The 16,150-nt window shown below is 37.1% G+C and overlaps 2 protein-coding genes across 2 annotated transcripts in view; one reads left to right on the top strand and one right to left on the bottom strand.

The window, feature by feature from the left end:
- Positions 1-16,150, top strand: part of Rpt4 (Regulatory particle triple-A ATPase 4) — a 162,721-nt gene that overhangs the window by 139,194 nt on the left and 7,377 nt on the right. The window contains exons 2-3 of the mRNA XM_069506982.1: positions 15,130-15,261; positions 15,974-16,093. Of these exons, the coding sequence (XP_069363083.1) occupies positions 15,177-15,261; positions 15,974-16,093 (205 nt within the window). The 5' untranslated portion in view covers positions 15,130-15,176. The remainder of the gene's footprint in view (positions 1-15,129; positions 15,262-15,973; positions 16,094-16,150) is intronic.
- Positions 1-16,150, bottom strand: part of LOC117993583 (TGF-beta-activated kinase 1 and MAP3K7-binding protein 1-like) — a 64,243-nt gene that overhangs the window by 33,040 nt on the left and 15,053 nt on the right. The gene's annotated exons all lie outside the window — the stretch shown is intronic.

Genomic DNA, 16,150 nt, shown 5'->3' on the forward strand with positions numbered 1-16,150 from the left:
TTATATGTTTTTACTAAGCACAGAGTAATATCAAAAGCAAGCAAACGTCGTTTAGTGAAGTAGTGTTTTTGAACGCTATTTTTAATTGATTTTGCCTACTGGTTTTTGATTTTGTAGAACCACACGACGACTGTTAATATTAATTTTATCAAGAGTGCAATAAAAAGTTTTAGCACTGATTTAGCAGCCCAATGCTCAAGTTATCAATAATATCAAAAGTAAGCACCCGTGCTGAGTTTTGATATTGAAGTAAAGAGAAAAGTGCTTGGTTTTTGTAGTCAAATGTGCTTGAATCCGTTATGTGTAGCTTGTTTTCCTTTCATATTGAGTGGTTTTGTTGGTTGTATGCCGTTTGTATGTCCGAAATGTATTACTGTTTGTTTCAAAACAGATGATGATGATAATGTACAACCAAAAATTTCTAATTAATACTTATATTTCGTTTTGTCAAAAATGTTGTTGAAAAAAACTACATTAATTATTAATCATGTTTATTATTTTTTAGGGTTTTTTCACTAGTATACCTTTTTCTCGGCAATTTCTACTCGTAGGTAGGATAGACAGATTTCCGTAAAAATAATTAAACTGGCACTCAAATAAGAGCCAAACTATACGCGAGAGGTCGAGATGGCAATCGGGGACGTAACGCTCCTTACAATTACACTGCATGCGGGTGTGCGGGACGCATTCTCGTCCATACCTCGATTGCCATCTCAACCTATCACGGACTCTAGGTACTTCAGGTTCTTACCAAAGTAGCCCTACACCTTTTTCATGGAAATTTTTGTGGGAAAATTCGGGGAAAAAACATCCACTCGAATTCAAAGAAATCTTCCTATTCGATTGTGAAGTAGAAACTCGACGAAAACGAGATTACTTAAACTTGTACCTAAAGCTGAGGGGAGTGCGAGATACGCTTGAATTACGAAATTGTCGTGGTTTATAATCGAATAAAAAAATTGTTAAAATGTTTTTTTTGATAAGGCAATTAATTAAGTACTTAGTTTATCTAAATACAGCGATAAGTACTCGATAGACAAGCAATAACAAACTTAATCCTTACTAATGTAAACATATAAAAGGGAAAGGTGACTGACTGACTGACTGACATGATCTATCAATGCACAGCTCAAACTACTGGACAGATCGGGCGGTTTGGCATGCAGATAGCTATTATGACGTAGGCATCCGCTAAGAAAGGATTTTTGAAAATTCAAATAAAACTTCGTCCGCGTGGCCTACAGAAATTTCAAACCCGTATTTCACCCTTTTAGGGGTTGAATTTTCAAAAATCCTGTCTTAGGCCTACGTCATAATAGCTATCTGCATGCCAAATTTCAGCCCGATCCATCCAGTAGTTTGAGCTGTACGTTGATAGATCAGTCAGTCAGTCAGTCACCTTTTCCTTTTATATATTTAGATAATGTGCATCGCGAATAGGTTGCCTAGGCCAAATCACGAATGGTATGTTTTCCATCAACTTCTCTGATAAGTTATTTATGAAAGACGAGCAATCAGCTGAGGGAATATACCCCAAGGAGTTGAGAAAAATAAAGCTTATCTATACTTAGTATTATCCTAAAATGAGCGTAAAACGCTGAGAAAAAACGCTAGTCTGTAACCGCCACAAGCGCCTTCAGCTTATATGAAAGATGGATTTAATTCTATAAATATCCGTCAACCATTTTACGAGCCACAAGCTCCAGCGATTTACGATAAACAAAATCCGAGCTCAAACTAAAAGTACCAAAACGCAAACCCTTAAACGGTTTTGTGTGTTGAACACAGATTTGGAGATTCCCCGAAACTTTTAAATAAGTGAGAGTGAAATTTCTTACAGTGGCGTGCGGTGCGGTTGTAGGAAAAGGAGGATGGAATAAGATCAAACAACTCCTCAAATGTCAGAATACTGCCCGATATAAAGACGATAGCACACGCAAAGGGAGCTTACGTCTCTGCGGTGCTCTGCAGTGAGCGTAGCCCAAAACCTCGTTTTAGGACACGCGCGCTCATTTCGCCCTTCCCCCAAAACGCGCGTACCCAAAAACGAGCATAAAACGCTAGTATGTAACCGCCACAAGCGCTTCAGTCTATAATAAATGAAAGAAGGATTTAATTCTATAAATATCCGTCGACCGCGATTTACGATAAACAAAATCCGAGCTCAAACTAAAAGTGCCAAAAAAAAGCAAACCATCCTTAAACGGTTTTGTGTGTAGAACACAGATTTGGAGATTCCCCGAAACTTTTAAATAAGATAAAACTCTTACGAAAAAGACAAAAACGGGGAAAGTCCGAACCGAGTTATCCTTGACAATAAGAGATTTAGAAAGAAAAGTTTGTGACGACTTTCTTTACGACTAAAGTTTGGCCGCAAGTCTTAGGCCATATTGACACTTTTGTTCTATTTTTTCGTTTCTTTCTTATCCACCCCAGCTTTGCTCGATCAGTAGGTACACGTTTCATTCATGAAGAGAAAATATAAACCCTATTTCCCTACTAGCTGATGCCGCGACTTCGTCCAAGTGGATTTAGGTTTTATAAATCCCGTGAGAACTCTTTGATTTTCCGGGATGAAATTAGTAGCCTATGTCACTCTCCAGAATATAGATCTTTATGCAAAAAATCCGTTCTCTCCTTTGAAGCATAATTGAAGGACAAATCAATAAGCCAACAAACAAACACAGTTTCAGCCTGCAGGTTGTCCAATGTGGAAATGCAGCCAGTACCTATTCTTGGCACCATTCGATGTGGGCATGATTTGTATAGTAATTAGATATTTTCATTAAAAAAAAAGTTTCACATTTATAATTTACTAGCTTGCGACTTCGTCCGCGTGGACTACACAAATTTCAAACCCCTATTTCACCCCCTTAGGGGTTGAATTTCCAAAAATCCTCTCGTAGTGGATGCCTACGTCATAATAGCTATCGGCATGCCAAACTTCAACCGGATCCGTCCAGTAGTTTGAGCTGTGCGTTGATAGATCAGTCAGTCAGTCAGCCAGTCACCTTTTCCTTTTATATATTTAGATTTTCATTTTGAAAAAAGTGTCACGCTTATAATATGGTTTGGGATGAACTTTGGGTTTGTATTCACTATATTCGGGTGATTTAATTGTACTTGGTACACTACCCGATAGTAATATGATAAAAACCGTAATCAATTTAAAACACTCTATCAGCACAACTTGTCAGGCGCTATCTCCAGTAGAGAATTAGAGACGTAGCATTTCACAGGTAGCATGTGAAAAATCATATGAAAAGCCTTTTGTGTGACACATAAGGTCGTCCTTATTTAAAGTAGCATGTAAAAAATCACAAAAGCTGTAATAGCCTAGTGGTTAGGACGTTCGCCTTCTAATCGGATATCGGGGGTTCGATCTCGGGCACGCATCTCTAACTTTTCGGTGTTATGTGCGTTTTAACTCTTGTTATCCAAATGAATGAATGGTTTAAAAATAGCAATGGTGCCCAACTCTATTCTCTATGTCCTTAGAAACAGCTGATCATATAAAGTTGATACCACCAACACACATGCTTTCATGTTTGGACAGGATGATGAACGACTTCATCTAAGTGTAATTTAATCTTTGTGGATCCTATTAAAGTAATGGTAGTATACCTATTCGATGCCTTGGTTAAAAGCGGTCTGTACGTATTAAGAAAATTCGCTCAAATCTAACCCAAGCTGGTGCGGATAGAAACAGAGTTATATTTATTATTCTCTTATTCTTAGATCTGCTTCTTTTTGGACGCCCCAGAATCATCAACGCCAGCGTGGTCGGCCGAGACGACGTTGGCGTGATGAATTAGATAAATTTACAGTTACGTGGCCTGAAGAGGCACGAAATAGAAAATTGTGGAAGGATCGGAGGGAGGCCTTTGCCCAGACGTGGGACAGCACAGGCTGATTTAGATTTAGATTAGATTATTCTTAGCGTAGAAAACATTTATTTAACGGCCACACATTATGATTTTAAGCTTATTTCGTGGTTTAATAACGTTATACTGTAGACCAGTGTTTCCGATCGACGATTAATCCGACTCATCAGATCCGAGTCCGTGAAAATACGTTCCTTTTTGTTTTGTATTGCAGCTTATGACATATTATGTCGTATTTTTTATATCCGTAAATTCACGAATTTGGATCGTGATCGCTGTTAGGGATTGAAGTTTCAAAAATCCTTTCTTAGCGGGTGTCTACGTCATAATAGCTATATGCATGCCAAATTTCAACCCAATCCGTCTACTAGTTTGAGTGGTGGTGGATTCAGTCAGTCACCTTTTCCTTTTATATATTTAGATAAAAGGATAATTGACTGACTGACTGACTGATCTATCGATGCACAGCTCAAACTACTTGACGAATCGGGCTGAAATTTGGCATGCTATTAGGATTTTTGAAAATTCAATTCCTAAAGACGTAAAACAGGGGTTTGAAAATTGTGTAGTCCACGCGGACGAAGACGCGGGCATTATCTTAGTGAACAGAATATAAACCACATATAAATACCTCCTTGACCCCCTACCCCTCCCCCTTCCATGCCCAATATAATTTTATATTTTTATATAATATAATTTTTTATTATCGCTATTTAGCGATTAAAAATTAACACCCCTAACAGCATTAACACTAAAATCCGACAGCGAATCCAGCTCTTTCAGCTAAGTAAGTATATTTCGGTCGAGCAAACAGCTCTCCCAGCTGTAATGTCGAGCTATAAAGGAAAACTGTTATTTTTACACTCCCCAGTTGCACTTCGAGCTGTATGGCAATAAAGTCCACAGTTCAAGAACTCTAAAGATATTTCGAATTTGTCGCAAATGCATCTGTAGAGTATTAAACTGTAAAAGTTTTTGATGACTTTGACATTTTTCCTGGGCACTGGATTTTTACTGTGAGTAAAAATCCCGTGGTAACTTTTGATTTTCCAGGACAAAAAGTAGCCCGTCGCCGAGATGCAAGATATCTCAGTACCAAAAAACAAAAAAGCATCGTAAAAACATTTAAACGCATGATTTTTAAAAAAAACCCGTGGCATCTCCGTAATTTAAGAAAGCGGTTCCTACAGCATCAGGGTTGAGGAATTGGGTCCTCGAGTTCAAAAACTCTTTAGTTGGTAGGTGCCTCCAATATCAATTTATAACCGAGTTTCTAAATCCCATCAATTTTTGTGATCATGTCCCGTACAGCATCAAGGTTCAGGAGTTGGAATCCATTTTTTTTCAAAAAAGGAGTTGTGTTTTTTTTTTAATTTATAGACTAGCACTTGGCTGCAGTCAGACCTGGTGGCAAGTGATGATGCAGCCTAAGATGGAGCGCGCTTGCCTAGAAGATGCCTATTCGCTCTTGACTTTCTACCTATGTACACACCGATATCTCCGAGATTTCTGAACCGATTTGCGTAATTTTTCTTTTAATCAATAGAGAAACTTTGCGACAATGGTACTGATTCTGAGCACAACCTAATTTTAGAGTATTCGCATCCTCTTCTTACTAATGTAATATGAAAAGAACAGACGCAGTTTGACAGTTTTAAATTTAATTTTTAGATGGTACAACCCGTGATTTTAGCGCACAGTCGCGAGCCTACTGTTTAAATTTGTAGCGCATTTGTTTGTGCACTAAAATTTAGAGTCTTTAAGATGTAAAGTTCATGTTCTGTCCCTTTTTAGCATTGTTAAAAAGAAAAGGATGCAGATACTCTAAATTTAGTTTAGAGAAAGACAACGGAATCGGTGCCATTGTCCCATAATTGGATTCCAACTCTTCAATCCTGCTGTTTCTGCAGAGGACCTGACCACCAAAACTTAGGAGATTTAGAAACTGTCGGTTATAAATTGATATTGAAGGTACCTACCAAGTAAAGACTTTATCGTTAAACTCCTCAGCCCTGATGCTGTAACGAATCGCATTCCTAAATCGTGGTGAACCCACGGGATTTTTAAAGAATCACCCGTTTAAATGTTTCTACGAAAAAATGTTATTCCGAACAAAATATAAAAAATGGACTTTATTCTTATTCTTTATTTATTTGCATTCATGTCTTACACCATAACATATATAATATCACAATCTTACAACATGAAGCCCCGTCAGGGCATTGCAAAATATAACATTTGTCTACATCTACACTAATATTATAAAGAGGAAAACTTTGTTTGTTTGTTTGTTTGTTTGTTTGTTTGTTTGTTTGTTTGTTTGTTTGTTTGATTGTACTGAATAGGCTCAAAAACTACTGGACCGATTTTAAAAATTCTTTCACCATTCGAAAGCTACATTATCCACGAGTAACATAGGCTATATTTTATTTTGGAAAAAAATAGGGTTCCGTAAGATATTTGGGTTTTTCGGACACAAGGTGTAAAAAATCAACCAGAAAAGTTACTTATTTTGCGTACGCTGCCTAAACTATAAAAGATAGAACCATAAAATGTTCTAATTAATTGTAGATCTTATAAATATCTACAAAAAAGTCCGCGACACACTATACCCATCTATGTCGAGTGAGGCACAGCAACCATTTTTTTATTTAAAAATCTTGAATTTTTTTTTGACTACATTTAAACGCGTTTATTTTACTCATGCTATTAATCCTTATCAAAATAAATGATTTCATCACTAAGAACAGTTTATGGAGATAATATTTGGTCTTTGAATGATTAAAATTGGACGTTTGGTTTTGAAGTTATGGCGAAATTAAAATATTACGATTTCTGCTGCACGGCCCGTTGCGAAGTGGGCGTCACCAAGGCGGGGTGCGCGTGCGGGAGGGGAGTTTAGATCTATGAGTAATTCGGCAACAAATGAAGAAATACCTATGTATTTCAGGATTTTCGGAAATTCAACCCCCACCTCGATTTTCTAAATTCCACCCGAGCGAAGCCGGGGCGGGTCAGCTAGTTATTTATACTTTGACGTAAGATTTGTACACCTTTATTACCTGTTATCTCCTGAAAGCCACCTGCATGATCCAAACTTTATAGTCGCTGATCGTTCCTCCCTGTCTTGGGTACAATACGCAGAGAAACTTTCAGCTTTCAGCAATACTATCCTAATCCTAATCCTAATTCCTATTCCTAATAATGATATTATAAATATGAAAGTGTGGATGTTTGGATGTCTGTTACTCAATCACGTACAAACTACTGGACGGAATTGGATGAAATTTGGAATGGAGATAGATTATACCCTGGATTAACACATATACCTACTACTTTTTATCCCGGAAAATCAAAGAGTTCCCGCGGGATTTTGAAAAACGTAATTCCACGCGGTTGAAGTCGCAGGCATCAGCTAGTTGGGCATATTTCTGTAATTAGCATCTAAGAAACTTATTGTAATGTTTCACTGTTGATTTTCCTATAATAAATAAAATAAAATTAAAATAAAAGCTTTTGTAAAATAACGAAAGTCTGGCCCTCCCGGGCTCTTAATCCATTAAAATGGTAGGGTTTGAGGAGGAAATTCAAAATATATTGATATTTATCTCTTACCTACTCACAAGGTTTCATAGTAAAAGTGCCCCCGCACCACAGGAAAAAAGACAACAACTAGTCGCCGCACCAGCTGAAAGTCACATACAAGTCGAAATTGACCGGTACCACACGCAACGTGTTAAGTAGGTAGGCAAGACTAGTGATTGATGTCTGTTTTCACATCAGAAACTTTGGCGACGGGTGCCGCAACTTATGTTCAGTCACGTATGTCTTTAATATTAGTTTTATTACGTACTGTACGCTTAGTATAAGATTTTACGTCTCACCAACGTTGCTAGAATTCGAGAGTCGAAACGTAACGTCAGTAACGTAACGTAGAGGTGAAGTCAAAATTTCAGCAGCGGGGTCTTCTCCGTTTGACCTAAGCCAAGGTGGCCAAGGTACGGGCCTCGAGGCATGGCCTCCTTGCCCGGGTGTGGCGCGGGGAAGAACGCTTCCCCGGTAACGTCCTTTAAGCCGTTGTCGGCTAAGGCCTGCCTTCTTGGCTTAGGGCCTCGAGGTCTCGGTTGTGTGTTGGGTCCAGGGCGCCCGTACTGTAGGGTATTGTCATATATTGTGGCTAATTCCTTTGTACACAATCTCTAAACTAAACTAAAATATCACGTCTAAATCTATTGCTATCCCTTTCATAATGTTGCTTGCGGAAAAGGAAAGCACTAGATTTAGACCTGTTAATTTAATTTAGTTTAGAGATTGTGTACTAGAGAATCGGCCCCATTGTCACATGGGTATTGTCAAAGTCGGTAAAGCTTGCTTCGCTCGTCCTCATGAGGACGACAAAAATTCAATGCCACTGATTTTAATTTCGCAACGTTTCCACTTGGAGCGCTGTCTGTAGATATGTAGACAAATTTGAGCTTTAAAACAAGGCAGTTAAGATCCAGTTTACTATAACGCGAAAGTGTTTTGACACTCGAATACTATCAACGTTTGGTGAGACATAAAATCTCGTACTAAGCGTGCCGGCATGTTTCACAACAATAATAAAGGCTGCTGGTTATTGGGAAATTGCTTCAAGGCTATCTATACCTACCTTTATATTCTAAAGGCACATAAATGCGATGATGATAATGATACGACAACAGCGATGCGCGACGGAAACTGCGGGGGAGGAGGTCACACTGAACGCGCGTGTATGCGTGCTCGATTATACATTAGTTTTTCATTTTTGCCGACTGCATGACGCAAAAGAGTGGTAATGTGTTCATCAACTTCCTTAAACTCAAAACTTAAACTGAAAGCATTTATTCAAAGTAGGTAGGTACCATTGTTAAGGTTCCGTACCTCAAAAGGAAAAACGGAACCCTTATAGGATCACTTTGTTGTCTGTCTGTCTGTCAAGAAACCTACAGGGTACTTTCCGTTGACCTAGAATCATGAAATTTGGCAGGTAGGTAGGTCTTATAGCTGGCATTAGGGGAAAAATCTGAAAACCGTGAATTTGTGGTTACATCATTAAAAAAAATGTGTTCATAAACAAATAAGATAACTAAGATAAATAAGTAAGATAACTATATCAAGTGGGGTATCATTTGAAAGGGCTTTACCTGTACAATCTAAAACAGATTTTTATTTATTTTTATGCAGAAAAGTTTTTGATTTATCGTGCAAAATGACGAAAAAATACGACTGTACTCTGTAGTACGGGGCCGTTGATGAAACGGTTAGCGAGTAAATCTTTTTTTTAAGGACTTCTTCACGTTTCCATCGCACGCGTTGTGTGTGTTACAGCGTTAAGTTATACGGTCTATGGTCAGTATACACAGGTAACCTTTCACGGCTGGCTGGATCTTTGAAAACTCTCTTTCCATCGGTTTTTCCTTTATACTTGCACTGGTGCCTTTTGACCACCCCTTTTGTATAATAACTAGCAGAACTGCCCGGCTTCGCTCGGGTGGGATTCGAAAAATTATTATATTATATAATTTAGCAATTTTCATGAAAATAACTTGAAATATTAAGGACTATCATGCAAACTTTCAGTCCCTATTTCCCTTTCACCCCCTTAGGGGTGGAATTTTGAAAAATCCTTTCTTACTCTTTACAAAGAACACGCCCACCCATATCTCTAGGACCAGCTGTTTAGGCTGTGCGTTGATATATAAGTCAGTCAGTCAATCAGTCAGTCAGTCAGGACTTTGAATTTTATATGTACAGATTATTATCAAACTGTTTTTTGTTACAATAAGACTACTTAATAATTTTATTTATCGTGATGAAATCTGCATGCAGAGTTCTTCATAATTCTCTCAAAGGTGTGTCCAGTCTGCCAATCCACACTGGGCCAGCCTGGCAGATTATCGTCGTTCTCAGGAGACCCGTTCTCAGTAGTGGGCCAGCAATGGGTTGATCATGATGAGGTATTACTTACCAAAGAACACATTTACTCGGTCCAATCCTCATAAAAATACATCTATCATTCGGTCGTTTTTGGTTTACTACGCAGTAGACCGATGTTATAGCTAGGCTAGGTCGTAAAAGTTAGTCGATACAAACACATCTAGACTTTGTGACTTAGGTATACCTAGCTACTGAGCTGAAAGAATCTTTCCTATTCCCTAATACCTAAAGTTCTGACGATCTTGCTAGCTCCGGTAGACTGTAATAAAATGATGTGATTTTTTGTATAGCGGTAGTTTATGGAGATAGAATTAATTATTAAACAGAATACCTAATTTAAAAAATCATGATTTTTTTTTCTTTTTTTTTTAATATTACAATAAAACTTAAAGCTAGCCTTATCTAATTACTATATAAATCATGACCGCGTGGAATGGTGCCAAGAATACTGGCTGCATTAATATTAATGTAAATGTAAATGTAATATTAATTTAACTTTTAAATACCTATTTAATTACTAACGTGACGCTGTACAAAAAGCGAATAATGACGCCACAATGCGTACACGACAAATATTTTTCAATTTTTTAACATAAAAAAAAGAGTAATTTCAGCTGGAAAATATTTTTTATGTTAAAAAAAATTAAAAAAAATTGTCGTTTACGCATGTTTGTGTATGTGTACCTACCATACCTACGCAATCCACTAAGAAAGGATTTTTCGAAATTGCACCCTTAAGTTGGTTAAATAGGGTTTTGAAATTTATGTAGGTACCTAGTCCAGACGGACGAAGTTGCGAGCATAAGCTAGTTTTAAATAAATTATTTGACTTTGACTTTAACAACTAAACAGATTCAACTCACTAACACTCAACAGAACTTTTTAAGTAAAATTAAATATCCTGTAAGTACCTACCAATTTGTATTTATGAAACTATAGGTCAAAGATTAAATCCCATGAAATGGTGGTAAAATCCGAATAAGCAGACCCCTAGACCGTAGTTCCTACCTTTTGCAGCAGTGAATAACTTTTTATGTGATATTTTATGGTGAAAGCGGTATTATGACCCATAACGATCTAAATACCTACTCCCGTGTTTGGAGTTACCTTTATGGCTTTAACATCAATAAAACCCATAAACCCTCTTGATCTGTATACGTTATATCTGGAGGGTGCTATCACATATTCTGTGGTTTTTTGGGGTTCCGTACCTCAAAAGGAAAAAGTAACCTCGTGTGATCTCGTCACTCTCGTGAGTCTAGAGGATTCGATCCCGGTCGATTTTTCTAATCCCGGGATTTCGGGATTATGTACAGTTAATCCCGGGATCCCGGGATAGTCCCGGGATTGTAATGGTAATGGAAAGTGGTAAAAAAAGACAGTAAAACATACTAAAATCATTTTTTTTTTATCTTTTAGTTTTGTGAGGACATATTATATACTTCTTAAACCTAAACAAAAATAAAAAGAACATTTAGATCTATGTACGACATTAACATAACCTCTTAGAGCTACAGAAAATAACACTTTTTGTTTTCTTTACTCAGACACATTAATGCATTGTTGCTTTTAATAATTCCATTGATTATCACAAATAAACAAAAAAAATATCAATACTTACACGACGTGAAGCGGAAATTTTTACACACTTTTACGCATAATCCGGTACCGGTCGTTAGCAAAAACAAATGAAATCAGCTGTGTAAACAAGATGGCTGTCAAAATGTCAAATCAAGGTAAGTACGTTTCGTTTCACGCAAATTTTTATTGACTTATTTAAAAAATGTATCAATCCCGAAAATCCCGGGATTCATCAAATTTGATCCCGAAAATTTCGGGACTAAAATATGACCGAGATCCTGGATCTCGGGATCCCGGGATCGAATCCTCTACTCTCGTCTTTCCATTTATAGTTCGCCACAGGTTGAGATGGCAATCGGAGTACGAGATGGGGGGACGCCCCGCACGCCCGCACGTCACCCGCGCTATCCCGCACAGGGTTACCACTTGGTATAATAAAATAATAAATAATAAAATGTTTTTATTTCGACTAACAGGGATCATATTGGTGTTAGTAATTACACGAAACTTAAACCTACTTGTTAGTAAAATATCTATAACTATTTAAATTAGGACAGGATCGAATCGAAGAGCCTCAATAGCTCAACCGGTAAAGGAGTGGACTGGAAACCGAAAGGTCGACGGTTCAAACCCCGCCCGTTGCACTATTGTCGTACCTACTCCTAGCACAAAACTGACGCTTAGTTGGAGAGGAAAGGGGAATTAGTCATCATGGCTAATTAGACAACATGGCTAATATTCTTTAAATAAAATAAATAAATAAAATCTTAGTTGAAATAAAAGGATAAAAAAGTTGAAAATCCATAGGTAGGTACTTTCATAACCACAAATTCACGCTTTTCGGATTTTTTCCTTACTGTCTTCTAATAAATAAATAAATAAAATAAAAATCTTTTTTATTCGTATAAACTTTTACAAGCACTTACGAATAGTCGGATGCATCTCTTGGACGATCTAACCTATTAGATCGTCCAAGGATGCATCTACCAGTGGTTCGGAATGCCTTTCCTACCGAGAACCAGCAAGAAACTCGGCGGTTGCTCTTTTCAAATATTTGATATAGGTACAAGATTATGCCATGTATAAAATAGTATTTGCAGTCTTGTGCGTTGCTGGAACGAGCTGCAGGTCAAATCCACGCTCTTTTATCATTTAGATAATCTTCAATTGTGTAATATGCTTTTTTCAGGAGCATATTTTTAATAGATTTTTTAAACTTGTACAAAGGTAAGTCCAAAATAGTTTGCGGGATTGTATTATAAAAGGTAATACCCATACCCACAAATGACTTTTGGACTTTCCTGACTCTCTTTAATAAGACCTACCTACCTGCCAAATATGATGCTAGGTCAATGGGAAGTACCCTATAGATTTCTTGGCAGACATGACAGACAGATAGACATCGAAGTGATCCTAGTCGTCAACCGATAGACGTCCACAGTTGGACATAGGCTCTTGTAGGGACTTGCACACGCCACGGTCTTGCGCCGCCGCCATCCAGCTGCTCCCTGCTGATGGTAAAAGTTTTTTTTTTAAAGAATACTAGCTTATGCTCGCGACTTCGTCCGCGTGGACTACAAAATTTCAAAACCCTATTTCACCCCCTTAGGAGTTAAATTTTCAAAAATCCTTTCTTAGCGGATGCCTACGTCATAATAGCTATCTGCATGCCAAATTTCAGCCCGATCCGTCCAGTAGTTTGAGCTGTGCGTTGATAGATCAGTCATTCAGTCAGTCACCTTTTCCTTTTATATATATAGATTAGCCATGTTAAAAGACTAATATTCCCCTTTCCTCTCCAACTAAGCGTCAAGCTTGTGCTAGGAGTAGGTACGACAATAGTGCAACGGGCGGGGTTTGAACCGTCGACCTTTCGGTTTTCAGTCCACTCCTCTAACTGTTGAGCTATTGAGGCTATAATACGCTATTTGTAGAGCGTTGTCTCTGTCACTCATACCTATTTGACATTTTGTCGGTTTCAACGACAGAGACAGTGCTCTACAAATCTGCTATCTCCTTCTAAAAGTCGATGTAGGTACATTATTCTCGGTCGCGTACCCTACTGTAGGTAGGTGCTTTGTGGCTAATGGCTAATCCAAGCAGAGTGTGAGCTAATAGCTGAGGTTAACCGAACGTCACAAAAATGTTCAATAATATGCGACCCTCTTCACACCACGCTCACAATAAAAGACGGGCGAGTTAAGTGTGAAACAATCTTTGATGTGGGTGTTCCGTACAACAATAGGTGGGGTTTTTGAGGCCTTTTTCCGTTTATCCACCCTAAAACAGCCACTCTAGAGTATAAGTATATATACTCGAAAACGTGTCCCGTCTATCCACCCTCGACAGGATTAAAGGAATTTCTATAATAATATTGTAATAATAATATTTTATGTAGGTACTTTACTATTATTATTCGGGTATATAATAGTAATATTTAAAAATACAAAAGTACCTACCTAAATGTTTTTTTTTATAATTAAACTAAAAACAACATCATATTATTGTTGTATAAAATATAATATTATTATTTTTCTTCCGATTTTCTCCCTCAACTAGCGTTGGAAAACCCTCCCTAGGCAGATAGATGACATCCAACGAGTCCCAGGGAGGCTGGTTACAGGCGACGCAAGACCGTGGCATGTAGAAATTCCTACAAGAGACCTATGTACTATGTCCAGCAATGGACGTATATTGGTTGACGATGATGATGATAATGTGGCAATATCTAATGAGTATTTTTTGCCCAAGCTTTTAAATAACAAAAAATACTTTTGACTAACTTTTGGCCACTAAACTAATTTAAAGAAACAATAGGTAAGTAGGTATAGCATTTTGTAACGGAAGTATACCAGGGCATACTTCCGTTATATATTTATTTTCATATATATTTCTGAAATGACCAAAGGATCGCCAAAAGTGCGTGAGTTCCTGATGTAATATTTCACGCCGCCAAAACCTACGAGGCTTATTTCTGCGGAACGTGACGTCGAATGTACTTATCAACGTAAGTGTTGGGATTATTGCGACAATAACTGGGCGCCATTTTTCTTTTCTTTTTTTAGACCAAGCATTTTTACAAAATAGGGGAATAATTTTTTTAGTTTAGTTAACTTGGTTAACTTTGCATGTTAGCCTACCCAATTAAGGTCTCTGGGAACCCATTATTATTCCAAGGAAACCCCACCATTATGTGATTAACAGGAATAGGTGACGCTTTTTATCCCGGAAAATCAAAAACAAAAACTTCAAAACTCTAATAATTCACGTGGTTCGTCCAGTCTCGGGCATTAAAGACTTACGTTTTAGGTAGAGCTCTTGCTGTATCTAATAAAAGCAAAATATGGGAAGTCTATCCGTTTAGTTAGTTAACTACTTACTAACTTGGATCAACGTTGCTTTACCGGCCCCTCTATTTAACTATAATTTAATATTAGTTAGTTAGTTACCTATCACAAATTGCCCTTGAAATACAATGTAACAGCTATTTCGATTTGCTGCGCAAAAGTTACTTGCTTGTTTAAAGGTGAGATGGCGGAATTTTTATTCCGCCATCTCACGATTTTTAAGTCATTCGTCTGTGATTAATATAATCTGTGATGAACTGAAAATCTAAGCTGTCATCTTACTGTCAATGTCAATTCAATCCAAATGTCAATTGTCAATGTCAAACAAATTTTGCGATTCATGTCGCAAGTACCTACTATTCGGCTAGCATTTTTCTCAAAAAATAATAAAATAACCTTTTAAATCATGGATTCTATGAGGGAAAAGGCTTTTCAAGATTACCGTAAGAAGTTGATGGAACACAAGGAGGTGGAATCGAGGCTAAAAGATAGTAAGTTGACTTTTTAAACGTCTATTTGTGCCGACTCATCGAAGTTTATTGTTATTTTTGAGGCATTTTGAAGCCAATTTAGGCTTTAAAGTTTAGTGTTTCTTTTAATAAAAGTATCTTTGATCATCCTATGAAAATAAAGCAACAATTTGTGGAAATTGGAAATCATTGTAAACACATCAATGTATTGTACAGCAGTTAGCAGTTCTTTTGATTGTCAGACTAGTGATTATTTAACTAGTGTTCCGCCTTGGCTTCACACGGGTAGAAATAAAAATATAAATATAAAGATTTACATGAATACATTTACATGCATGACACAAGGTAGCACAAGTAACCACAGATGATATAATTGTTATTTTTTACTATTTATTAAGTTAAGATATTAATCTTCTTCTATTCTTACATTCTCCATCTAAAATAATAATTTACCTACTTCTATCTATCTTTACTCTTTAAAAAAATGTTTAATAGATAATCAAAGAAATGTGTGATTAGGTACATAAAATTTGACCAAAAAACTGTAAAATAATGAAAAATTATATGATTAAAGGAACATACCTCGAGCTTGGGCCTTAAATTGCCATGAATATGCTAGTACCTTTAAACCTATGTATATGTAAATAATATACATGTACCTACCATATCTGAGCAAAATAAATAAATGATTATGATTATTAACCTTTAAACCGAACTGTCCCTTATATTCCAGTGCGAGAACAGTTAAAAGACCTCACTAAACAGTATGACAAGAGTGAAAATGACTTGAAAGCTCTGCAGAGTGTGGGCCAGATAGTTGGTGAGGTGCTAAAACAACTTACTGAAGAGAAATGTAAGTATAAAGCTCTGTTCAAATATAAATAATGCTTACATTTTGAGATCTCACTCA

The sequence above is a fragment of the Maniola hyperantus genome, chromosome 24, assembly GCF_902806685.2.
Source record: "Maniola hyperantus chromosome 24, iAphHyp1.2, whole genome shotgun sequence".
Classification (NCBI taxonomy): domain Eukaryota; kingdom Metazoa; phylum Arthropoda; class Insecta; order Lepidoptera; family Nymphalidae; genus Maniola; species Maniola hyperantus.